General features: G+C 43.0%; 1 protein-coding gene across 2 annotated transcripts in view; it reads left to right on the forward strand.

Annotated features, from left to right (window-relative positions):
- sema3h (sema domain, immunoglobulin domain (Ig), short basic domain, secreted, (semaphorin) 3H) overlaps nucleotides 1–26,956 on the forward strand; it is a 73,872-nt gene that overhangs the window by 441 nt on the left and 46,475 nt on the right. The window contains exons 2-3 of one of the 2 annotated variants that reach the window (XM_080764438.1): nucleotides 59–185; nucleotides 23,539–23,693. In XM_080764438.1, the coding sequence (XP_080620564.1) occupies nucleotides 83–185; nucleotides 23,539–23,693 (258 nt within the window). In that variant the 5' untranslated portion in view covers nucleotides 59–82. The remainder of the gene's footprint in view (nucleotides 1–58; nucleotides 186–23,538; nucleotides 23,694–26,956) is intronic. The other variant, XM_080764439.1, reaches the window with a different exon arrangement.

Below are 26,956 nucleotides of genomic sequence, written 5' to 3' on the forward strand. Positions count from 1 at the left end.
TCGGGAGCTGAGATTTTTTGTGTATGCGTGTTTAATCTAAGTGCACGTGTGTTTACAGTGTGTGTGTGTGTAAACGAAGAGCATGTCGCGGCTAAGGTCAGCAGTGGTCCTACTAGCCCTCCTGGGTAACACCTTAACAACGGCATGGAGAGCTGCTCAACCCAGGTTACAGTTAACACATTCAGGTATGGGATGACACAGTGTTTGTGTTTTTTTATGAATGTTTTGTCTCTCTCTCTGTTCTTTTTCTAACGTATCTCACACAGTCAGGTTAACACCCTCTCCTTCTTGGACCCTGATGGATATTCTTTATATATCCAATCAAAAATGATCCATTCTGTGTCTCTGCCTGTCTTCTGTTTCTCCTCTCTCTGCTTTCTTCTGTCTGTCTGCCTGCCTGTCTCTCCCTCTGTATCTGACAGATGTAATCACCTGTATTGAATTAGACCGTCTTGTCTTCCTTGGCTCTCAGCTTGTCTCTCTCTCTCTCTCTCTCTCTCTCTCTCTCTCTCTCTCTCTCTCACTCTCTCAATTAATTCAATTTCAATTCAAAGGGCTTTATTGGCATGAGAAAATATACGTTAATATTGCCAAAGCAGCAAAATTGGAACAATTAAAACAAAATAATGTGAGTGGTGCTTCACTCTGTTATGTCTCTCTCTCTCTCTCTCTCTCTCCTCAGTGTCTGTTTCATTAGGTTCGGTTCCTCTCCCTCTCTTTCTCCTTAAACATTCTCTCTGATCACCAGTCAAATCACAGTGTTCATTTGACTAATTCTCTTGAATCTCGCAAACAGTACATTTTTTGTTAAATTGTTACACTCAAAAGCTTGCCGTGTATTGAATCTGGTCAGGTGGTCTCATCTCACACTATAAAAGTTTAACTCAGGATGTTACATTTGGTAGCTAAAGAATCCCCCCCCCATCTCTCTCTCTCTCTCCCCTCCCCATCTCCCTATGTGGTCTCCATAATGGTGACGCGATTCTTCTGCCCAGTTTGTCTCTCCCACACATTTTAGTAGTTGTCAGGGATATATGCCGGCGGGAGGCCTTTTGATGGTGAAAAGCATTGTGGAAGTTGTGAAATATAGATGTAGATACCATGGGGAGCTATAGCTGTGTTATCTCCCTGTGTATGAAATGCAATTAAATGAATTGACTGGAGGACATGCTTGACTTCAACAGCCGGTCAGAGGGCGGCATGATGCTGACCAAAACAAATCACATTGCTGTATTTGCGTTATTAAGTATTGCGATTGTATTGATGCAGGTGAACTCGGCTGTATTTCTCACACATTATACATTATATTACATTTAATACACATTATATTACATTTAATATTTGTTAAAGTATCAGATGAAAGAATCCCCTTTTCTGAGATTCAAGGTAATTTGTAGGTATGTGAATGTGGATGACACCAACGTACTCTGTAGACTCAGGATATAATCTGAAATTCTTCTGTCTATGTAAAATGTACAGTATTGTTGGGGTATAGCCAATTGATACCTTTTGAAATGTGTACTGTAAATACACAGCAAAAATCCTGGTTCCTGAGTGAACCGTCAAGGGAATGGAGGATTGTACTGTGTAGGCATAAGAATTGTTCCCTCAGTGATTTCACCCATTATTTATCCAGTGTGGCCTTTTTGCTGTTTCCACTCTGGTTCACATCCATATACTGTACAGTCGTTGCATTCACACCTGGGAGTGAACTGTACAACCACAGTCCTCCTATTGTTTGGCCCAGTAACCACCGTCCTTTACAGTGGGCCACAGGGAGGCGGCTAGTAGTAAAAAATGTCACATGCGTTGCTCAAGAGCACTCTAGTGTAGTGGCTGAGAGAGAGATGAGGGCATTACTCTTTCACTCCTCCCACCCAGACTTTCCACAGGGCGTCCGAGAAATCGAACCGCCAAAACTAAACCAATGTCCCGCGGCAAAAATAGCCGATCAACAAGCGATGGCCTTTTTATCAGGCTTCACACTCCTCCCACCCAAAACAGTTTTCCCAGGTCGTGTGGGAAAACGAACCGCGAATCTTCTTGCAACGAGCCCCGAAGTTTCTAATCTAGCTGGAAATTATATGAGTGTTGTGAGAATGTGGTGTTGCCGTGTTGATAGAACTGTACATAACAAGAATGTGGATGTTGGTTGAGAATGATGATGACAGAGAGAGGCAGACGGAATATCTGCACATCCAAAGGCAGAATTTACACTCAACATTCAGTCTGCAGAGAATCACCTTCAAATTAAAAGATTGTTCTGACTGAGGAACCTTTTCCATTAGTTTGCACCAAGACACATTCCACGTTCCTCTCTCCTTCTTTAATCATGTTTATCAAAGAAAGAGACGCAAGCACACACGCACACACACTATAGGGCTTTCACTTCTAGTGATTTTTACTAGTTGTTTAACCACCCATTATTTAATAATATTTGTACATTTAAAAACTGTGTACATTGGTGACTGTAATATAGCATTCTAGCTGATCTTGAGGCCTACAAAAAAGAAGAAAATTTAACTTTTTCTTCTTATCAACTAGTCAACTAGTACCAACAAGATCGATAGTGGATTTACTAATCGACTAGTTGAATAGTCGCTTAGTTGCTTAAACGCACACGCACACACACACACACACACACACACACACACACACACACACACACACACACACACACACACACACACACACACACACACACACACACACACACACAGTGCAGATTGAGAAAGCATCTGTTACACGCCCTTACATAAGCCAAATGCAGACATTCTGTCAAGTACAAAATGATAAGATTGGATCTGAAGAATCATGACCTAGAAAGTACAAAGAGAGGGGGGGAGAGAGTGTGTAAGAGAAGGATGGAGAGAGTGAGAGAAAGAGACAGGCAGAGAGAAGACAGGGGAGAGAGAATATGTTTCAAGAGAATGTGTGTGTGTGTGTGTGTGTGTGTGTGTGTGTGTGTGTGTGTGTGTGTGTGTGTGTGTGTGTGTGTGTGTGTGTGTGTGTGTGTGTGTGTGTGTGTGTGTGTGTGTGTGTGTGTGTGTGTGTGTGTGTGTGTGTGTGTGTGTGTGTGTGTGTGTGTGTGTGTGTGAGTGAGAAACCCTCAGAAGAGTTTTGTCAGGTGGAATTGGAATATGGCTCCAATTAAGTCAGAATGTAGAGAGCCACTGAAAGAGCTGTGTATGTGTTCCTGAGTTTATTTGGCTGTCATTGGATTTGTTTGTGTGTCTGTGTCTTAGCTGTGTCCATGTCTTTGAACAAACTTTGTGTCATTGTGTGTGTACTTGTGACTGTATAGTGCATTTTCTGTATGTCTGCATGTGAGGTTGCTGATGATGACAATCATGCAGCGCTCCACACAAAGCAATGTGTGTGCGTACATGCAAGTGTCTGTCTGTATTGTATATAGTTTGCATGCCTGTGTGCGACTGTGCGTGTGTGTTTATGTTTCTGTGACCCCATGCATCTATTTGCTTGTACTATTTCACACACCTCTACTCAAGTGCGTAATCTCTGGAACTGACAGCTATCGTTGCTTTACTCGGGATGATCATCTCTGCTCTGTCACTTAGTTACTTAGTTATGTCACCAGAAACAGTCTAAGTAAGGGACCACCATTCTTACCCGGACATACATACATACATACCCAGCCGATCACCAAACTTACCTTAGTTACATCATCAGCGAATCCCTGATTGGCCGACGGACAACACAGACACACGACCGACATACGCAGCCGATTACAGTACTTGCGCGCTCTGCTTGCGTAAGTAACAACTTCATTGAGAGATCGCAGGTGTATTTATGCGGTGATTGCGAGAGAGGAGGCAGGTGTAGTGGAACCGGGTGATTGGCTGCGGTGAGAGGAGGCAGGCAGGTGTAGTGGAGCCGGGTGATTGGCTGCGGTGAGAGGAGGCAGGTGTAGTGGAGCGGGGTGATTGGCTGCGGTGAGAGGAGGCAGGTGTAGTGGATACAGGTGATTGTGAATGGGGAGTGGCCGCTGAGTGAAGGCGGGAGGTGATTAGGAACAGGGAGTGGCAGTGATAAGCAGAGGGTGGTCTCCACTCCTGAAACTACGTTGTATACAACTTCCCATATACTGTGTGTGTGTGTGTGTGTGTGTGTGTGTGTGTGTGTGTGTGTGTGTGTGTGTGTGTGTGTGTGTGTGTGTGTGTGTGTGTGTGTGTGTGTGTGTGTGTGTGTGTGTGTGTGTGTGTGTGTGTGTGTGTGTGTGGTGTGTGTGTGTGGGTGTGTGGGAGCTGTATTCTGTGGTCACTTCCCTTCTGGTCACCCCTGAGATCTCTCCATTTTTCCCAGATGCACTAAAGCTGCATTCAGACAGTCAGCCCTGGAGATGCTGGCAAATTACGCTCATTTGACAACTTGAACCACAGCAAGTCTTCTGGTGGGAACTTTGGGAGTGAACGTGACGAAGTGTGAGCTTGTAGATCTGCTATTTTTGCTGAAGAGATTTGGTGTAGAGGGAACCGATTTCATTTGGTGTGGAGTGAACCAGCTTACCAAGAACAGTTGCAATTTAGGTTTGTTTCACTAAGACTAGAGGGTTTAAATGATTAATGTCTAGTGAACTATAGTTCTACCCTCTGTAATTCACTGTTGGATATGCCAGGAAGAACGTCACATTTCATACCAGACGGACACATAGACAGACAGACAGGGACAAGGTGTGAGAGGTCTGTGAGTGACCGAATGAGAGGGGGAGTGGTAGAGAGAGAAGAGTGAAAGAGAGAGAGATGTGGAGTATAGACAGAGGTGTGTGCACTTTGAGATTGATTGAATGTGATAGGTGAAGTGAAACAGTGTCCGCACAGCTCCATGTGTCTGAGAAAACGCCTCCTATACAGACTTAACTACATGCCTGATTACCTCCCGTTCTCTGTCTCCATCTGCAGTAGTCTTTTCAGTCTCATTCGGTTTCACTCTCTCTCCCTCTCTCTCTCTCTCATGAACACACGCATGCACGACTGCACACACATACAAACACACGCACGCACGCACGCACAGTCGCACACACACACACACACACACACACACACACACACACACACACACACACACACACACACACACACACACACACACACACACTTTCTCTCTTTATCCCCTCCTCTCCTTCCTCTAGCTAGCCTAATGACTAAATTATCCCAGTTATCCACTCAAACTTCATGTCTCCCACATGCAGTTCTGGTCTGGAACTGGACACATGCACGCACGCACACACACATGCACGCACGCACGCGCACGCACACGTGCATCACGTACTAATGAGTCTATGATGGTGGCCATTCAGTGATTGGTGATTTAGTGGTTTCACTGATGGTAAATGGCAGATTGAGATTAGGGTCTGCGCCCCCCCACACACAAAAGAGACATTTTACTACAGGGATTATAGTTGAAATGTATAGTGGTGGTGGGGCTCACAAAGGGACCAATCATGTGAAATGACTGGCGGGCCAGACACACCAGACACATGCGCACACGCAAACCACCTGGTCATTCGGCTTGTTGTTTTCAGTTCTGTGTCACATAATGCAAACAGTGGAAATTCAGTGTCTGTTTTCAGTTGTGAAAACAGACACTTGGAAAAGAGTATATATACCAGTATACGGTATGCTATTTATTAATTGATTGAATACTTTATTAACAGGCTTTGGGCCAAGCCCCCTGTTAGTGGTCCTCTATATTATATCGGAATCGGTCAGAATCCGTATCGGCAGATATGACCCTGCAAAAAAATCGGAGATCGGATATCATATCGGTCATAATTTCATAACGTGCACCCCTAATGCAGATGTAAGTGTGATGCAAAGCTCTGGCCACTCAAGGAAACACGGCAATTGGTGAGCGACGCCATTGGCTGACTGTCCATGGTAAAAAAAATCAATAAAAAATCAATAATCTGGGGTGGGTCCCTGGTTTGCATAATGATGTTTGAGGTCAATCGGTCGTACCGTGCCCGAGTTTGCTCGGGACAGACACTCTCCCCCTCTTCCGTCCTTGTCTCTCTGAGAACGTCTTTAAAATCATGTAAACTTTTATAGAGGAATTGATTTTTCATCATTCATGAATTCTATGAGAGCTGTATCTATTATGTATGTAGGCCAGTGAGAGTTTTACAGGCTAGGGGCATGGGGACGTTGCTTAGAAATTCACTGTTCTCCAAGGCAGGTTGTTTTGCATAGAAATAGGCTATTCTCTCCCATAAATTTTAATGGAGGCTGTCTATGAAGTTGGCAGTAGGCTACCATTGCTTGTCACGCCTCAAAGCGACAACTGTTTGCTAGCACCGCGGTAGACAGTATACGCATTCTCATTTAGGACAGTCATTTCCTCTGGAAATCTTATTTTCAAAAGAAAAGCTGATTTTGCAGGCTATGTTTATGCTAATTAGGTAAAATGTGTCATGTTTTGGACCACTAATGGCGGTTCAGTGTTGTGTTCGCCATGCCTTAGGCTAAAGGATCTTCAGAAGAATTTGTTAATCATGATAACATTCTAGACCTGGCCAGTTGAAGACCCCTGCATGTTCTCCTTACAACTTGCAGATTATAATATTGGTAATCTAAAAACTGCAGTTTATTATTACAGCATATAGTCACCGTGTTAATTAAATTATCCAAAAGTTATGTAAAGACAAAACTATTCTTTGAACCTCAAAACAAAAGCAAAAAGAGCTTCCAATTACTTCAGTATATTCCAGAGACCCATGTTAATCATTTTGTGAAGCAACCTATACCATTTAGTCCATAAAGCCAGACATTGGACAACATTCGTCCAACAAAATTCTGCCTCTCATGGTGTCGGTTCTCAACTTGTTTGAGATATTCTGCTTTGGCAGTGAGGTATGTAGCTGATCTACAAGCTCTCAACGCGTTGTGAGCTTGTAGATCTGCTATTTTTGCTATTTGTACATTCTCTGCATGTCCCTGAGACCCATGTTGCAACTGTATGGCTTCTGGGTTGAGAGAAACACTGCCATAGAGGTTTTCTTCTGTGTTGAGAGAAACACTGCCATAGAGGTTTTCTTCTGTGTTGAGAGAAACACTGCCATATAGGTTTTCTTCTGGGTTGAGAGAAACACTGCCATAGAGGTTTTATTCTGGGTTGAGAGAAACACTGCCATAGAGGTTTTCTTCTGGGTTGAGAGAAACACTGCCATAGAGGTTTTCTTCTGGGTTGAGAGAAACACTGCCATAGAGGTTTTCTTCTGGGTTGAGAGAAACACTGCCATAGAGGTTTTATTCTGGGTTGAGAGAAACACTGCCATAGAGGTTTTCTTCTGGGTTGAGAGAAACACTGCCATAGAGGTTTTCTTCTAGGTTGAGAGAAACACTGCCATAGAGGTTTTCTTCTGGGTTGAGAGAAACACTGCCATAGAGGTTTTCTTCTAGGTTGAGAGAAACACTGCCATAGAGGTTTTCTTCTGGGTTGAGAGAAACACTGCCATAGAGGTTTTCTTCTAGGTTGAGAGAAACACTGCCATAGAGGTTTTCTTCTGGGTTGAGAGAAACACTGCCATAGAGGTTTTCTTCTAGGTTGAGAGAAACACTGCCATAGAGGTTTTCCGCTTGGACATGGTGTGTTCTGTTATGCCTTGGTAACAACACTCCTATCAACAGCGGATCCTCCTGGGCTTCCTGCTGCTAACATCACACACTATCTTTAACCACACGACACCACTGTAATTAACCAAAGACCACAGGATTCAAGTTTCACATCTGTTCGTTGAACACAAGCGCAATGCTCTTCATGTGATGACTGAAATTAGAGATGTCCCGATACTGTATCGGTATCGGCCCTTATTTGTCATATGGGGTCATATCGGTATCGCTGAATATGCCAGTCTAACCACTGATCTGGCCGACACAGGGGTAAGGGGTTAATTGTCACTATGGGTAAATATAATGTTGGGGAATGTGGAGTTTGCCCAAACTGCAAAGTGCACATTTGAGTGAGGAGTCTGCTATAAACACTGGTATCGGTATTCGGTACCGGTATTGGCTAACACAGAAATTGTGGTATCGGGAACAAAAAAAGTGTATCGGGACATCCCTAATTGAAATATTGAAATATTACTAAATGACTACTACTGTAGTAAATGACTACTACTACTGTACTACTGCACTATGGAGTTTCATGTACTGAATATATTTCATGCAGAAATGTCTTAGCACTGAGATGTTGACCTTTCTCTACTGGTTTCTCGTAATGTATGTTGGTATTGGTAATCAACGTGTCTAGGCTTATCTGTGTTGTCCTCATTATAAATCTCTCTGTAAGAGCACTACACAGGCTAGAATGTAAAATGTAAGCATAGCAATACATATTTGTACCATTTTCGACGGCATTATCTTGAAGTTGCTTTTAGGCTTTATTTTTCATGAGTATTAGCTCTGTTTCTCTACATTCCGTTCCCTTTAGATCCATAAGGGAATGTAATCCACAAAGACTCACTTGACTTTGTGGCTAGTGGCTACCAGGAGGGAAAAGAGATCAGCAGTATTAAGACAGATTCTAGAACTGACCCACAACCACTCTTGTTGTTCATTACCTCTAGATTAGGAGCTAGTTAGAACTTATAATTAGTGGAAGGCATTTTTTTTTTAATGATGAGATACCTTACCTGTTGTCCACGCAGGGTGCGCATGTGTCTGGCCCCAGTGCAGTATATGAATTAGAATTTGTATATACAGCTTTTCGTCACAACACTTGCCATTGACAATGAAAAGAGAATTTACGTCATATGTGGATGAGCAAATCGACTTTTCTTTTCTAAGTATATACATTTTTTTATACGATGATGTACGATGATGAGATGATGTACGATGATGTACGGGTGTGACTTTTTTGGAGATGCGCTGATCCAACCTACTCCCCACGCGGCGCATCACACTCTGGGCTCCTGCGATACGCATTTTCATGTCAAGGACCCCCAAAATAATTTGGCCGCCGACCCCCCCATCTGAAAATATGTTGTTCCAGGGACCTCCCAGAAGCAAAGATTTTAGTTAAAAACGTTCGCTCGCTCTGAAAGAATATATATTCAAAGATTTGCGCCACATTTTCACGATTTTTCAAAAATAGCAGATCTACAAGCTTGTAGTGCGGCGCTCGGTGCCACGCTATGAGCTTGTAGATCTGCTATTTTTCAATAGCTAAAGTATAACATAATGCTTGAAACACCAACCATTCCCGACCAGAATGGGCTAAAATAGACACCAAAGAGATCTGATCTCTGGCCCTTCCATCGTCCCGCTCTCATCTTCTCATGGCTGCGAAGCAAGGGGCAAACCACAAGAATGTGGCTCGTCTCTGTTTTGACAGCTATGAAAAGATCCCATCTGTACCGCAAAGGGCTTGAAGTCATATTTCCTGTTCCTGTGTGTAAGTGTAACCCTGGATGTTATCGCCAAATGGGAGAGGGAGGATGTATATAGCCTATACAGCGAGAGTGAATGGACGGTAGCAAGGAATGAGGAAATGCAGTATAGTTGAAGTTTCATCTTCCTCTTGTGACTCACAGCACGAGAAACCAAAACCAAGACGACTCCATTATCGGAAGAACATAGCAAGCCTAATATAGCAATACTACCGGTATACACTTTCCATATCAGCGACTGGAATCAGTGACGGCACTTCCTCTCATGCAGGCTGGTACAAATTTGGACTCCTTCTGTATAGGATTGGCAGACCATAATAACTATGGTTAGCCATCTGTGTCTTTATGTAATCCAGAGTTGGGGGCATATTTTCTTCATTTGAAAATAGTGGGATCATGGAGAGTCAATAACTCTCATCTACAGCAGTGGTTCTCAAAGTGGGGTCCGGGGACCCCCAGGGGTCCTTGAGGGAGTTCCAGGGTGTCCCCAGCTAAATGCTAGTTTGGAACCAAATGGACCCTTATGGGCCTGTAACTCAGAGAGTGTACAAATGGGACCAAACGGACACGCGCCAGAATAGTGCCTCCCAGTCCCGGCAGAGTAGTTCCAGAGAGGTTCCAATGGATTGTGTGGCCCTGATTTTTCCCTAATGGGACTGATCGAGGGTAGCTACTGGGACGTATGTCGGGACTTGATCACCCCGGCTGGGTCACCTGATTGAGGGGTATGATGTTGGGAGACCCGAAACCCTGATGACCTTGGGATATATCACTGAGGATACGTCCCAGGTGCATCCATGCGATGTATTTTTGTTTTTGATAGACAGCTGTATAGGAGGCCAGTGTGAAAGGGAAGCAGCAATAGTATAGTAATAGGACGATTATAAAGATCACAAGTTAGGACAACCATCCGTTATCCACATGAACCCCATATACCGTAGCGTCCCTATTCTGGGATATAATGGACAAGCATTCTGTGAAAAAAGGCAGACATTCAGCCAAAATAGGCAAGCTCACGGTCACAACGCGTTTCAATGCTATGCATTATGGGCTTGTGGATGAGCTATTTTTGAGGGGCGCTATAGCCCCTCCTATATACAGCTTTTTGTACCGTCACGTCTCACATTTGCCATTGACAATGAAAGGAAAATTCGCGTCATATGTGCCTGAAATATGACGTACATTTTTGTGGCAACACAAACATTAAATGCCATTGACAATGACAGGACAATTTACGTCATATGTAGACAAGCAAATCGGCTAACCAATCACATGAATTCAGTTGTCATCTTAAATGATCATGGTGAAAAGATTCGGTTTTAAACATTGTATCATCATGGTTGAAAGATTATAACAGTTAACAAGTTGACAAATTAATTCATGAACAAGTATATTCATTTTTTATTGGATGATGTACGACGACAAGACTTCCCTCACTTCACATACAGGTATACAGGGTTATAGTGGTATATCAGATGTCACAGCACACCAATCAACAGACATCTCCTCCCATGACTAGCCAATCAACTGATCAAACCAGTTGCTCTCTAATCTATCGGCGTAGGCACTGTTGTCTCGACCAACCAGCTCACTGATGATACAGGTCTTGGCTGGAAAAAGGAGCTTGCCCAGTGAACCTTTCCCTGGGTAAATAAAGGTAAAAAAACCCAGTTTAAATTAGACTAAAATAGGAGCAGATCTTAATGTGTATACGTAGCTCGTATCCCAGGCTGATGATGATGATTAATCATACGCACATGGAGGGCAGAGGTCAAACTGTACACGTGGGTCTGGCTGGCCTCAGACACAGTCCAGATGCTAGTGTGTGTTTAGTAATTGTAATTGTGTGTGCGTGCATGCGTGCGTGCAAATGTGTTTTGCGAGAGGATATAATTCATAGAAGTATGTGTGTGTGCACGTGCGCAACTGTGCATGTGCATACATGCACGTGTCGTGTGTGAGACCAAATGCCTACCAGTGTGCACTGTGTGTGTGTGTGTCCTCTCTAGTGCTATATATGAATCATTCCCAGGAATCCACAACCCTCCCAGTCTAATTGCGACAGTAATTGGTGAAGTGATAACCCCATTTCCACAGGAAATGTGCCCCGGTTTCCGTGTTCCCCCTGTAGCGCAGCCAACTAAGTCTTCCCCCTGGGAACACCAGTACCAGACAGCTAGAGTACCCCGAGGCTCCCCGAGAGAGGAACAGACAGGCAGTCAAAAGGACACACACACTGTGTGTTGTGTGTGTGTGTGTGTGTGTGTGTGTGTGTGTGTGTGTGTGTGTGTGTGCGTGCGCAGAGTGACTTATATAATAATGTCAGCTTGGGTTTAAAGTTGAGCTCAAATGGTATACAGACTATAGAGCATAGCAGTGGGTATGGTTTTCTGGACCCACTGAATCAAAGGTGTTATGGTCATGATTCACCAGGAGGGTGGCTACGTTCAAAATAATTGATATCAATATTCTTATAAATCTCTATGGGAAAAATGAATGGCCGATTTTTCAGCTGGTCCAGAAAAGCTTTGTGTGGAAGATTGATTGACGGGTGAATATCATCTTTTGTTTCACAGGAAGAAATCACAATGAGATATTGTTGATATGATAATACATCATGACAGAGGATATAATATCAAAGGTTTAAAAACGTTGTTAACTTCAGCTTGACTTTAAAAAAGAGAAACATTCCGAATCTGTAGAGACAGTCACTCTTTCACAATGTGTTATATTTTTATGTATGTGTATGCGTTCGTACGATTCTTGCTCAAATGTGAATCTTGATTTTCTTACACAATAATTAAGATCACGATTCTCATTTTCTCCATGAAAATACATAAACTAAAAACATAAACTAAAACATAACAGCCAACTAGTGCTGCACGATTCTTCACAAAATGAGATTGCATAGGTGTCTGAATATAGATCTTTCTTCAATTACAGTTTTTCACGATTGTTAACACACGTTTCTCAAAACAGCACACACAAAACTGAAAACGTCACACACAAAATGCTAAACCCTGACACACTTTTGCAAGATTACTCTTTGCCATCAAATCTCTTAACCGTTCACAAAATGGAACTTTAATTTGGTACACACAGCCATATTTTCAAATGCACACAACTAAGCATTTGCTGCGCACTACCAAGCATTTTCAGCAGAATGAAGTGCGAAAACGAGAATGAGCCATTCCAAGTGTAGGCTATACTTTTTTCCTAGTCAAACATAAAACAGCAGACAAATATGCAGCCAAATCAGTTTTATTTCATTTTTACTGTAAAAGACATTACTGTAAACGGGCCTGCTCATATAGCCCTGACAGGCCTCACCACACACGTCGCTACAAGCCTGGAGCAGTGTGACCCGGCCGGGCTCGGTTCTGTTCATATACCTCCAAGCTGAAAATAACTCCTCAATGGGATTCAGGAGAGGAGAATGTGGTCCTGGAACCACTCACGCACTCAGACCAGTGGAAAATCACATTGACAGCAACTTGCTCAAAAGACCTGAATGTTTAGAGATTTTAATATTTGTGTGTTGTACTTTGTAGGTTGATGCTTTGAGATTTTACACGAGAAGTGTGTGCAACAACTGAACATTGTGTGCAGTGTTTGGACAACAAGGTGATAGGCTGATTGACATCAGAGTGTAAAGAAGGAAGGTCAGAGTCTAATGCAGATAATGGAGTGTGATGTAGTGCAAATTGTGTCGAGTGATTAGGTACATGAAGTGAAGGTTGTGCTAATTGTGCCAAATTAAAAAAAAATTGCTAATCGTGGAAAACTGTAATCGTGCACGTGTGTATGTATGTGTATATGCGTTTGTGTGCAGTGTCCTGGTGTGTGTGCGTGTATGTGTGCGCGTGCATGTGTGTGTCTGGTGATGCAGGAATGTTCTTAGCTGTATCACACGCCACACATTTGTTCTAATCACATCCAGGTCCATCTGAGCTCCCATGACCGGTAGGGTCTAATTTAATGTTCACCAGCCAGTTAGACTGACTGACTGCAGCATGAATACAAATACTTAGCGCTAACACTTCAAACACACACACACACGCACGCACGCACGCACGCACGCACGCAAGCGCACATACTGTCACACAATAGCAAACATGTTTCAATGTACACATGTACACACTAGTGTCAAAATACTGCTCGCTCCTTCTCACTCACTCACCCCTTCTTTTGATCTCTTTCCTGCATGCATATACACACACACACCCTGCTGTGTGTGCGTGTGTGTGTGTGTGTGTGTGTGTGGTGAGAGAGAATAGTTCTCACACATTCATCTCTCTCTGACTTTCTCCCTGGTCATGTTGTGTAGCTTTATTAGTAGGTTTCTGTTCGTCTTATATATGTTTTCACCGCGTTCCCTTTGATTCACAGTGACAGGGGTCAGGGGGCAATTGGCTGGGCCTTAAAGGTCACCACCCTCGTTGACCTCTCCTGTCAACTTGAACCTGACAGGCATGGCTGCACACAGCAGGCGCGTGTTCCTGTGCGTTTGTGCATGCATGTGTGTGCGCATGTGTGTATGTGAGAGACTAAGAAATGGAGAGAGGAGAGGGAGTGTGTGAAAGAGAAAGAAAGAAAGAAAGATCTTGTATTACAGGAAGACGAGACCTTATTATGGTTCCCTCTATTTAGACTTTCATATAAAATGAATACCTTTCACTGTTGCCAGACTCTTTCATATACCACATTTAGGACCTGGGGCCTCCTAAAACCTAACCTAAGGTTTTCTGAAAACCTTCAAATTCGTATCCGTTACACCAAGGTTTAAATGGTTTAAAGCAGTGGTGTTCAACCAGTGGTCCGTGGGCCACCAGTGGTCCTTGAGGGGGTTCCAGGTTGTCCCCAGCTAAATGATGGAGAGCTGGTAACCAAATGGACCCCTCTAGTTTAACCTTTATATATTTTTAACTCTTGAGAGCGTAAAATAAAACCAAATGGACCGACCCTCTCAAGAGTTAAACTATTTTTAAACAAGCAGTCTACACAATTAGAGAATGTAGAAGAATTGTCATCGTTTGCCTGTCATCTCCTACCTAGAGCATGGAATGTGGACAAAATCATATCCAACATCACATCACATGGTGGTCCATACGTGGCTCAAATGCTGAATAAATAATGGGCCTTGATATGAAAAGTAATAAATTATTACTCTTAATAATGACATTATTTATATTGTTTACTCACCCTGTGATGAAGAAAATAGCTACTTCAATTGATGTAAAAGGTGGTTCATAAACTCCAAAGTCTCTCATATAGTAAGCCTTGCCGAACCATTTGCAGAACACGGCCATCTTGCCATCAGAGTTTGTAACTTTGGAAGCACTCGTTTTCAGTAAAGTAATGTCCTACTGCACCACTTAGAAAAAGAATCACCTGCAAGGACAGAAAGTAACTCAGTAACTCATAACATGTCTACCACGCTCCACACGTCCCAAACTCTTCTCCCTTCTGGCTCCAAAACTGTGGAATGCACTTCCCATTGCAGTCAGAACTGCAGCATCACTCCCAATCTTCCGCCGTAGTCTGAAAACCCACCTTTTCAGACTCCATCATGGCCCATAGCACTTACCCTACCCCACTTAGATAGCATTTCTGTAGACTTAGATAGCATTTGATACAGACTTATAGCATGTTATGTAGACAGCACTAGAATTGCATTGTATATAGTCATAGCACGCCATAGTACATATGTATAGCATAGTAGTATATATGTATAGTTTATATGTATAGTTTCATTATATAGATATTCCACTGTTAATTTCTTAGCTTACGCATGTTTCATGATAAATGCTTTTATGTGATGTATTCCCATGCTTTTGTTCTTGCTTAATGTAAGTCGCTCTGGATTAAGAGCGTCTGCTAAATGCCTAAATTGTAAATTGTAAATTGTCTACAGTGGATTTTTATGAAACAAACACTTTGAGGATAGAAATAGAATAATTCAAGCTTTTTATACAGCTGCAATGTTGGTGAGTTTGACGTTGTTTAATACAATCAGATCAGACTGTTCTGTTTGGATGAAGGGGCTGCCAATGGGAAGTTGCATCTTGTTAGCACCTTGCCATTAACTTATGGTAAGATGGCCGCAGTCTGCATATGGTCCATAGGGGCAGGAGCCTATATCTCCTGTTTCTGTAGCATGAGGCAGCTTGATGTACAAGTACACCCCCTGGACAACCCCCAAGGCCCAACCCTTGATGCTGAGTGCCAAGCAGGGAAGCATTGGGTCCAGATATTACAAGTCCCCTATAACTGGGTGAACGTGTCCATTAAGTGTGATAATATAAACACACTATATCTGGAAAACTGATGACCAGCTCTGAGACAATAGCTTCTCTGTGGCGTGTGTGTGTGTGTGTGTGTGTGTGTGTGTGTGTGTGTGTGTGTGTGTGTGTGTGTGTGTGTGTGTGTGTGTGTGTGTGTGTGTGTGTGCGTGTGTGTGTGTGTGTGTGTGTGTGTGTGTGTGTGTCAGTCATTCAGGCTTCATTACGTAATTTATGATCTTTGAGGCTGAAAGCAGACATTTCACTGTTCTGGTGAGGTGTGTGTGTGTGTGTGTGTGTTTTCCTGCGTGTGTGTGTGTGTGTGTGTGTGTGTGTGTCTGCCCAGCGTGTAACCACGTATGTCACACCGCATTAGTGTGTACATACATTATCTGTGCATACATGTTTCCCTTCGCCATTATGCATGTGTGTGTGAAGAAGCCAGGCCAAGAGACAACACCTACCTATCCCCACCCGCTTCACAAATTCTGTTGGCATGGTTGCCGTTGTCTAGGCAACTGCCCCAAGAGTAAGGGTGTGGTGGGCTTGGTCTGATGTTTCAGGATTCAGTAAGTCAGGATGAGCGTGCGTGTGTGTGTGTGTGTGTGTGTGTGTGTGTGTGTGTGTGTGTGTGTGTGTGTGTGTGTGTGTGTGTGTGTGTGTGTGTGTGTGTGTGTGTGTGTGTGTGTGTGTGTGTGTGTGTGTGTGTGTGTGTGTGTGTGTGTGTGTGTGTGTGTGTGTGTGTGTGTGTGTGTGTGTGTGTGTGTGTGTGTGTGTGTGTGTGTGTGTGTGTGTGTGTGTGTGTGTGTGCGCGTGCGTGTTTGTGTGTGTGACAGGAATGTATTTTTTTGCCACACTGAATATAATGTGAAGTTGAAATGGTCCAAACCCCATGACAACACTGACAGATTGTAATGTCTAAATATGTTGCTGACTCACTGGTCATGCTTGCTTGTGTGCATTATGTGCCATTTTGTGATTTGCGTGCGTCTGTACATTTTATTTCATAGTTAGTTTATCGCATTATCTGCACCTTTATATATCTGTGGATGTCTGTCGGCATTATGCTTAATGTATACTATACTGTTGTTGATAAGCTATTTTCAGCAGAAAGTTAAATCTGGCTTTAGTCTTTTCACAAAGCTGCTTTTATTTCTCATACCACGTGGTCATCACATCATCATCAGCCACTTTCCTGTTCATAATGCTGATCTCATCAGCTTTCAGGAGCACATGCTGTGAATGCTGTTTGTGTGTTTTTGATTGCTAAGGAATGGTTCATGTTCAATTTAGCTGAGCTTGACCAGTTATGTCAAATTGAGCTGAGTCGTGCTAATTCACGGGGCATATTATGCACAGATCTAAGCAACTATTTAGAAGTCCGGCTATTTCTAAATGCAATGGTGCTGCACTACTGCTTGACCCGAAAGAGGAATTGCTTGAAAAGTACTTAAATACTACTGTATGTATGCACTATATTATGATGCAGGGTGGAGGAGGATATTATACTGTACTAATGGGGGATATATGAGGACTACTCTATTCTATTTCAGTTGTATTTTCTATTCTAAAGGTCCTACTGAGTTTGGTTTTAATAGGATATCTCCCTTTGCAGTATAGAGTGCTGTACAGTATATACAGAACTTTATGTCTCTGTGGTAGTTTTTCTCTTCTCTGTTTCACATTAGAATTTCCATTTCCACTGACTCATGTCTTCCTCTCGTTAGCCTCTCTCCTCTTTTTCCTCTCTCCTCTGGCTCATCCATCTCTCCGGTTTTAGCCTGTATGTCATTGTGCTGTGGTCTCTTCTCTTCTCTTCTCTTCTCTTCTCTTCTCTTCTCTTCTCTTCTCTTCTCTTCTCTTCTCTTCTCTTCTCTTCTCCCTTTTCACTCTGTCTAATTATCTTACTTCCATCCATCCTTTCTTTCGCCACCTGGCTCTTGGTCTCCTTTATGCCTTTATTGACAGGGAACAGTATACTGACAGCAAAGGGGGAGAGAGATGAACAGCGTAAAAGGCCGTCGGGCTCGGGAGTCGAACCCGTGGCACGCCGTCCGGCTATAGGCAGCCTATAGGTGTCCAGACGGTTGAGCTAACCGTCCGGGCCTGTACAATACAAATTCTACTCCCTCATTCTGTTCCAGATTTTTTTCCACTCCCTCACTACTCCTTTTTCTCTCCTAATCATCATCATCCATCAAATGGTCGTTCATGGTCTGTCAATGCACAGCAGTCCTCTCAGTCTCTATCACTTCCACCGTTCCTGTCGTATTTGTCTCTCATTCCCACTGTGTTCCTCTCTCCCTAATTCATCCTTCATCCCATTACAGTCAGTATAGGTACCTCACTCACTCATCTCTCCCTTCGTCTCTGTCCTGTCCATCCATCCATCTTTCCTTCATCCAGTCTGACACCTTTCTGTTCATAATCCTCTTGTTATGTATCCAGTCCTGCCATCATGCCACATGGTTCCTCTCCCTGCAGTCACGTCTCATTTCTCTGTCAGTCACTCGGATCAATCACATCTCAGCATTTCACTTCTCTATCCCACTGTGTCTGTCATAGGGCTGTCCCCGACTAAGGATTTGTATAGTCGACTGATAGATGAATAAATTTGCTGTTAGTCGACTAATAGTCGACTGAGCACCCCCACCCCCAAAAAAAAAAAAAAAGGTTTTTTTTTTTTTTTTTTTTTTTTTGCCCCAAAATATTGTATATAAAAATACAATATTTACAAAAATATTGTATTATTCCACTAGGTCTGTGGGGGACATAAACACATTTGAACATTCTGACTGTTCAAATCTCCAATGTGCATGTGGAGTGTGTCTGCAGTGTGTGGCAATGTGCCACTGCCTGTGACTTGAATCGCACAGTGCGCTGGCCTGATATTATTCACAGCTCAACTAATTATCATCATAATTAACCATCACAACATCAATAACAAATACTTTTTTTTATTTATTTTTTTAACATCGACTGAGAGGCTTGTCATTAGCCAGATTGAGCACAGCAGGGGCCTATTTCACGAATCTTGGATTAACTAATCCAGGATATAGGCCAAAGCCAGGCTTTTTAAATCCTGATCTTTACAGCCTGGTTTATTCCGTTCCACTAAAGCCAAGCGAGGCTCAGAATTGGCGGATTTGGCGAGCCGGGATCAGCAAGCCTGGCTTAATAGACAGTCTGGCTTGTTGTCTCTAGACCCCTTCTGTGGATCAAAGATTTACTGATCCTTCTTCTTCATGGGGTATTAAGGCAGTTTGCATCCTTAATAGTTGCATTACAGCCCCCTTCTGTATATCTCATTGTCTTTACTAATCTTGCTCCAAGACCAACTGATACAAGGACTTAAGCTTCTAAAATAAATACTGCTGCTGTAATTAAAGAGAGAACATACTCTCAATAGTGGATAGACTGAATGATTAACTACCCCAAAAATATAGTTTACATTTTACCACTACTATTAACTTAAAACAGAATTCTTAATATTGTAAGCATAATGATATTGTCGCATTGTGATATTTGGCCATAACTCCCTCCTCTGAGCTACCTTTGGGGAAGGGGGTTGTTTTCCAGACAGGGGCCAGACTGGTGAGGGTCATAGGTTCATGGGTTAGCATGCCAAAGTTTGTGCTATTGCCATTGAGAATGCATTGGGCGTTTAAGTTACATAACTCCGAAACTACAAAACATTTCAAAGTAAAAAGTTCCAGCATGTGTTTCCACAGTAAGCTGAATTTTACAAAGTGTGAATGGAGTTTCTAGGTGAAAGTGATTTTTTGAAGTGCCACTATCTGCCTATAAATGTCTCAAATTTGAAAGCACTATATTTCTAAAACTATGAAACATTTCAAAGATTCCTTTTCAGGCACACATGTCCACCGTAGGATGAACCTAAATAGGTTTGAATGGGGTTTCTAGGTGTAAGTATGTAGGACTAGTAGTGGGTGAAACGTTACAATATGTTGTAAAACAATGAGTAATGGTAATATTTAGTGGTTTTCACTTTTACAAAGAATAATAATATAATATAATAATTATTCTTAACCGTGCACTTGCACGACAGCAAACCTATTCATGGGGAACATTCACCAAAAGCAGCTGATCTACAAGCTCACAAGCTGTCATGATGTTGTGCAGCCTATATATTTTGGTTATTTGATTTTATATAGTGCTTAAATTAGTCCTTTAATGCAGACCGATACAAATAAGGCAACATAAACCCATAATAATTGAATACATCTGGAAAACATCATTGGTTTGTGATCAGTTTGACTGCTTAATGAACAGTAAAGACATCAGGATTAGGTTAAACCTGGCTGTTAGCCTGGTCCGGAGCAGGCTAAGTCCAAAGCATAAGTTCCCATGGTAACTTATGTAGCATCACTTTCATGAAACCGAATCAAGCCTCAACATATCCAGGTTAACTGGTTAAGTTAATCTGGCAAGATCAACCAGCTTTCATGAAACCGGTTAAGCACTGATCCAGGATATATTAAGCCAGGATATGTGTTAAAGCCCGGCTTAATCTCTAATCCAAGTTTCGTGAAATAGGCCCCAGGTGAGATTGAGATTCTGGAGTCTATCAGGCCAGCGCACTGTGCGATTCAAGTCACAGGCAGTCAGTGGCACATTGCCACACAGGCAGACACACTCCACATGCACATTGGAGATTTGAACAGTCAGAATGTTCAAATGTGTTTATGTCCCCCACAGACCTAGTGGAATAATACAATATTTTTGTATATTTTTGTAAATATTGTATTTTTATATACAATATTTTGGGGCAAAAAAAAAAAAAAAAAAAAAAAAAAAAACTTTTTTTTTTTTTTTTTTTGATGAACATCGACTAAGAGGTGGTCAGTCGACTGAGACCCGTTCCGATCGATTAGTCGACTATTCGACTAATCGAGGTCAGCCCTAGTCTGTCAATCTGTCTGTCTCTCCCTCACGTCTCTCTCTATATATCTTTTATCGTTTCATCTCTCTCTCTCTGCTTCTCAGTCTACGTCGTTCTATCTCGTTCTATCTCTATTTCCTATATTCCTTCCTTTCTCTCTCTTTCTGTCTGACTTTCGCTTTCTCTGCTGCTCTCTCATTCTGACGTTGTCCCTTTTCAGTCCAGTCCATCCATCAGTGTACAGTATGCCCCCATCTTGTTCCTATTCCTCTCAAAACCACATTTCTCTTACAGTACATCTTGAGCTAATATACAGTATTTTATTACTGTGTATATATAATGGATCACATATACTGTAGCAGAGGTTTTAAAGTAGCTCGTATTGATGTTTTGTTACTGGCGTGACCTATAATAGTATACTAAGCTCAAAGACGGCACATCTGCTGCAGCTTGCAGAAGTTGCCACGCTCCTGTCAGACAGCGTAGCGCTGGTTCCACAGGCAAAGTTTGTCTAGAACATCAGTCAAGATTCTGGGCTTAACAGCTGGTATTAATTTAGGTATGGCTTATTGCCATTGTTTATTGGCACTATTAGAAACGCATTGTTAATGTTGACTATGATACTACAGTATGTTTACGGAGTTCAATGTCTCCTAATACATTCAAAACTGGTTTAATAAGGGGTGTCTTTTGTAATGTTGCTTTAAGTTAACAAAGTTCACACGTTGCTGGTTTTTGCATTTCATTCTATTTCTTGTCTTACTTCAGACCTCAATTTCCTGTCATTGACATGAATTGCCATGTTTTTCTCCTTCTTTTGAATTATGTGTTTGTTTGTTTCACATCAGAACATTCATGTAATGTAATAATACTAAGAGCAATAAGCCCAATTTGCCTCCCCAGCCAGGGTTCAGAGTTTGAATGAATATAGAATTATGTGCAGGATGTAATTTGCATACAGATACTCTTATGCCTCATATATAAATATATATATATTTTTTCCAGTAGGTGCAGGTGAACAGTCTGATTTTCTCTCCTCTCTCCCAGCCATCGCCCGCACCATAGCTCTCATAGTTTACATTGTGCAACAGTGTAATCATCTGAAAATACATTTTATCTATCCGCGCGCTATCTGTGGCCTCATATTCACCCATAATCATACCATCTGTCTGGAGATGTCGTAGTGTGTGTGTGTGTGTGTGTGTGTGTGTGTGTGTGTGTGTGTGTGTGCGTGCATGCGTGCACTGTGGCATGTCTCCAATAGATACTCATTGTTTGACGTGAGTGTTCAGGACGATAAGAGTCTGACAATTAACTGATAGACAAACTCACCTGTGCTCTGAGTGAATTACAGCAATTATTAAAGGACAGAAAAGACATCACGGGAGAGGACAGGCATTCTTCAAATTAAAATATGATTATCAATCATAACATTATGATTCATTTTAATTAGCCAGCTTTGATGATAATAATGGCTTAATTAAGTGCACTGACACTGAAGAAGCTCTTTGACAGAAACGTTCTTGAAATAACAGCACAGTTCAGCTATTGTACAAAAGAATTGTGTGATTTAAAAAAAATCCTAAATTGTACCGATTAATGTTTTTGTACACTTTCTTAGCTCGAAACCCAAAAGAGAAAATTGATGTCTCCCCGGGACCCAAATTAGTGAAAATAGCAGATCTAACGCAATTTTATAGAACGGGGCACTCAGTATCTCCGCCAGAATGAACGCCACAATGATAATATTTACACTGTCATGTCAAACTGCACCACCTGTCTCCCTCTCTCTGTCTGGTACACTGTCATGTCAAACTGCACCTGTCTCCCTCTCTCTGTCTGGTACACTGTCATGTCAAACTGCACCTGTCTCTCTCTCTCTGTCTGGTACACTGTCATGTCAAACTGCACCTGTCTCTCTCTCTCTGTCTGGTACACTGTCATGTCAAACTGCACCTGTCTCTCTCTCTCTCTCTGTCTGGTACACTGTCATGTCAAACTGCACCTGTCTCTCTCTCTCTCTCTGTCTGGTACACTGTCATGTCAACTGCACCTGTCTCCCTCTCTCTGTCTGGTACACTGTCATGTCAAACTGCACCTGTCTCTCTCTCTCTCTGTCTGGTACACTGTAATGTCAAACTGCACCTGTCTCCCTCTCTCTGTCTGGTATACTGTCATGTCAAACTGCACCACCTGTCTCCCTCTCTCTGTCTGGTATACTGTCATGTCAAACTGCACCATCTGTCTCCCTCTCTCTGTCTGGTATACTGTCATGTCAAACTGCACCACCTGTCTCTCTCTCTCTGTCTGGTATACTGTCATGTCAAACTGCACCTGTCTCCCTCTCTCTGTCTGGTACACTGTAATGTCAAACTGCACCTGTCTCCCTCTCTCTGTCTGGTATACTGTCATGTCAAACTGCACCACCTGTCTCTCTCTCTCTGTCTGGTATACTGTCATGTCAAACTGCACCTGTCTCCCTCTCTCTGTCTGGTATACTGTCATGTCAAACTGCACCACCTGTCTGTCTCTCTGTCTGGTATACTGTCATGTCAAACTGCACCACCTGTCTCTCTCTCTCTGTCTGGTATACTGTCATGTCAAACTGCACCACCTGTCTCTCTCTCTCTGTCTGGTATACTGTCATGTCAAACTGCACCACCTGTCTCCCTCTCTCTGTCTGGTATACTGTCATGTCAAACTGCACCACCTGTCTCTCTCTCTCTGTCTGGTATACTGTCATGTCAAACTGCACCACCTGTCTCTCTCTCTCTGTCTGGTATACTGTAATGTCAAACTGTAAACTGGCCTGTGCGACGTCCGTGCTGTGCATATCAGTTTTGGGGGTATAATAATCCACCAGTTGGCTACAGAGGTTTATATTGTATATATTTATTATATAATAATCTCAAATATTTTCTTTGCCCCACTTCTCTACTTTTGCTCAGAGTTGATCCAGAATGGTCGTCTGCTGACACTGCCCCTAGTGGCCGGGGACCTGCACTCCATCTTGCTTGATGAGGACAGTAGGCGCCTGTACGTGGCCATGAAGGACAGCCTGCTGTCAACCAGCCTGGAGGACATCACACAGAACCCACGCAAGGTTAGACACACTCTAGAAGACATCACACAGAACCCACGTAGGGTTTAGACACACTCAGGAGGACATCACACAGAACCCACGCAGGGTTTAGAACTTTAGACACACTCTGGAGGACATCACACAGAACCCACGCAGGGTTTAGACACACTCTGGTAGACATCACACAGAACCCACGCAGGGTTTAGACACACTCTGGTAGACATCACACAGAACCCACGCAGGGTTTAGACCTTAGAGTATATATGAATAGAGATGACATCTGAGTTCTCCTTCCATCCACTTGCATTAAGTTGCTCAAAAGCGCATGAGGAGATTTCACTCCTCCTTCCGGGTACAGAGTGCATTCTGGGATGGATTGCATCGTTGAACGCGCACGAGCGTGCTGCCGTCGTGAACATGCACAATGATAGTCAACGGACCAGCGCGTTCATGTGTTTGGGGCCACTATGTCCATTTCGACTCAGTGTTTCCTCTGGGTGCCTTCTCTATTTATATATACTCTAAGGTTTAGACACACTCAATTTACAATTTACAATTTAGGCATTTAGCAGACGCTCTTAATCCAGAGCGATTTACATTAAGCAAGAACAAAAAAGCATGGGAATACATCACATAAAAACATTTATCATGAAACATGCGTAAGCTAAGAAAGTAACAGTGGAATATCTATATAATGAAACTATACATATAAACTATACATCTATACTACTATGCTATACATATGTACTATGACGCGCTATGACTACATGCAATGCACTTATGCTGTCTACATAACATGCTATAAGTCTGTATCAAATGCTATCTAAGTCTACAGAAATGCTATCTAAGGGGGTGGGGTAAGTGCTATGGGCCATGATGGAGTCTGAAAAGGTGGGTTTTCAGACTGGGAGTGATGCTGCAGTTCTGACTGCAATGGGAAGTGCATTCCACAGTTTTGGAGCCAGAAGGGAGAAGAGTTTGGGACGTGTGGAGCGTTGTCCCGGCGTTTTTAGTGAGGGTACTTCCAGATTCCCTGCGTTGGCTGATCTGAGTGAGCGGGAGGGTTTGTAGGGTTCGATCATACTTGATATGCGGGAGCCTTTATGTTTAACCTGCTGGCCCAACCTACCCTATATATAACTAACCACAACCAAAACCACAACCTCAAAACTCTAAAACTAACCAACATTAACACAATCAGTCCCAGGATTCCTTCAAAATAGGAGCTCTGGGGTGCCGGGAAAACATGGCCGCTTTTACTCTGAACCCCCCCCCCCACACACACACACACACACACACACACACACACACACACACACACACACATTCTACTGATACTTGCTTGCTATTAAGGGTTAATATGTTCTACAGTTCTTTCCCTGTTCCTATTTGCGCTTCTGTTGCAGTCAGTCGCACAGCTGGTGTCCAGAAGGGCCGTTATTAGATTGCCACACCGACAGAAAAGTAGCCAACTAACTAGCAAATAAGGTAGAAAAAGAGACATGCACGCAGACAGAGAGAGAGAGAGAGAGAGAGAGAGAGGTAGACATAAACACAGAGAACCACTCAGTTGGCCAAGACACGAGCCTGCCAAATATAGAAGGGTCATCAGACATGCAGCTCCATGTTTCAGGACAGCCTAAAGGCAGACAGACATCCAGAGAGACAGACAGACAGATGGATCGTTCTGCAGACAGACAGGTCCTCCAGTCTCCCCTCAGGCAGGGCAGTTAAACTGACAGACAGCCAACTATAGCTGACCAGCCAGCTGGTAAACATATACTGTGTATTTCTTATATTAGTCCAACCTGAAACCTTCATGCTTGGGGAAAAAGTGTTAGTCTATTCACAAAGACAAGAGTAACACATAGACCTTAGTCTATTCACAAAGCAATAATAAAGACAAGAGCAACACATAGACCTTAGTAGTCTATTCACAAAGCAATACTAAAGGCATCAAAGTTTCGTGAAGTGTTGATGCAAGTCTCTTTTTCTGTTGAAAATATTTATGTCATCGATAGGGGTTTCGATATACTTGGATTCACTTGGATGCAGTTACCATATCATTACACCCTATAGTCATGGAGTGACCTGACGCATTATGTCACCTGTTTGGCCAAAGCCTCAGTGAATAACAGTAGGCCTATAGTCTTGTTTCTTTCTTCTCTGATCCAACCACAGCCCCCTGGAGGCATTCCTTATGTCTGACGATCCAGCCTGCATCCACATCACACACTGCCGCAGAGGGTCACCCTGTGTGTGTGTGTGTGTGTGTGTGTGTGTGTGTGTGTGTGTGTGTGTGTGTGTGTGTGTGTGTGTGTGTGTGTGTGTGTGTGTGTGTGTGTGTGTGTGTGTGTGTGTGTGTGTGTGTGTGTGTGTGTGTGTGTGTGTGTGTGTGTGTGTGTGTGTGTGTGTGTGCGTGCGCTCGCACATGTGTGTGTGCGTGCGTGTGTGTTATACTTCATTCATTCCAGCCACAACCACCCATATCCCTTTCCTCACCCCTCTGCTCCATATGCTTGTGTGTATACAGCATCAAAAACAGCCTACATTCCTCTCCTTCTCCACTCTCTTTCTCTTAATCTTCACCAATTGACTCCATTGTGCTCTTGAAACAAAGCCTCTCATTTAGCCTCAAATATCATGTAATGACTGCTGTCAGGGGTCCGTCTGTGGCGTACGGCTTAAGACCCCCTTCCTCCTCCAGACACACATGTACCCCAGGGCTGCTGCTGGTCTCTCGGATATAGAATCCCACACCACAGTCTTCCTCTCGCTGCCATGTCTCTCCCTCTCCACTTTCCCTTGACTGTCCACCTCAATAAAGGACACACAATGGAAGAGTTGACCGCCCAGCTGTAAAGAATAGCTCACTGACGGGGCTTCTGTATGCTCGTAATGCCATGGTATATGGTGTTTCCCTTTCATTTCTCCTTCTCCATTGTAAGGACCGTCAGTCGACATATTCGTCACTCGCTGCAGTGAAAAGGCATTGGAAAAAAAAATAACATTGCTATAGGATTATCAGCATGACGTGAACGCACACACACACACACACACACACACACACACACACGCACACGCACATACATTAAGCTGCGCCATTAACAACAGGTGCACCTCATTATTGGTCACCGTCTCCCCTGCAGGGCACGCCTACAGCCGGCCGTTGGAGACCCTGGGCTGTCACTGAAAGGTTACAAGTTCGATTCCAGACCCGCCAGCTTCTTCATGCTCGCTCATTATTATAGCTCTGGGGGAAAAATGTGTGTGTGTGTGTGTGT

Source organism: Protomyctophum bolini (genome assembly GCF_963924005.1).
Source record: "Protomyctophum bolini genome assembly, chromosome: 5".
NCBI lineage: Eukaryota > Metazoa > Chordata > Actinopteri > Myctophiformes > Myctophidae > Protomyctophum > Protomyctophum bolini.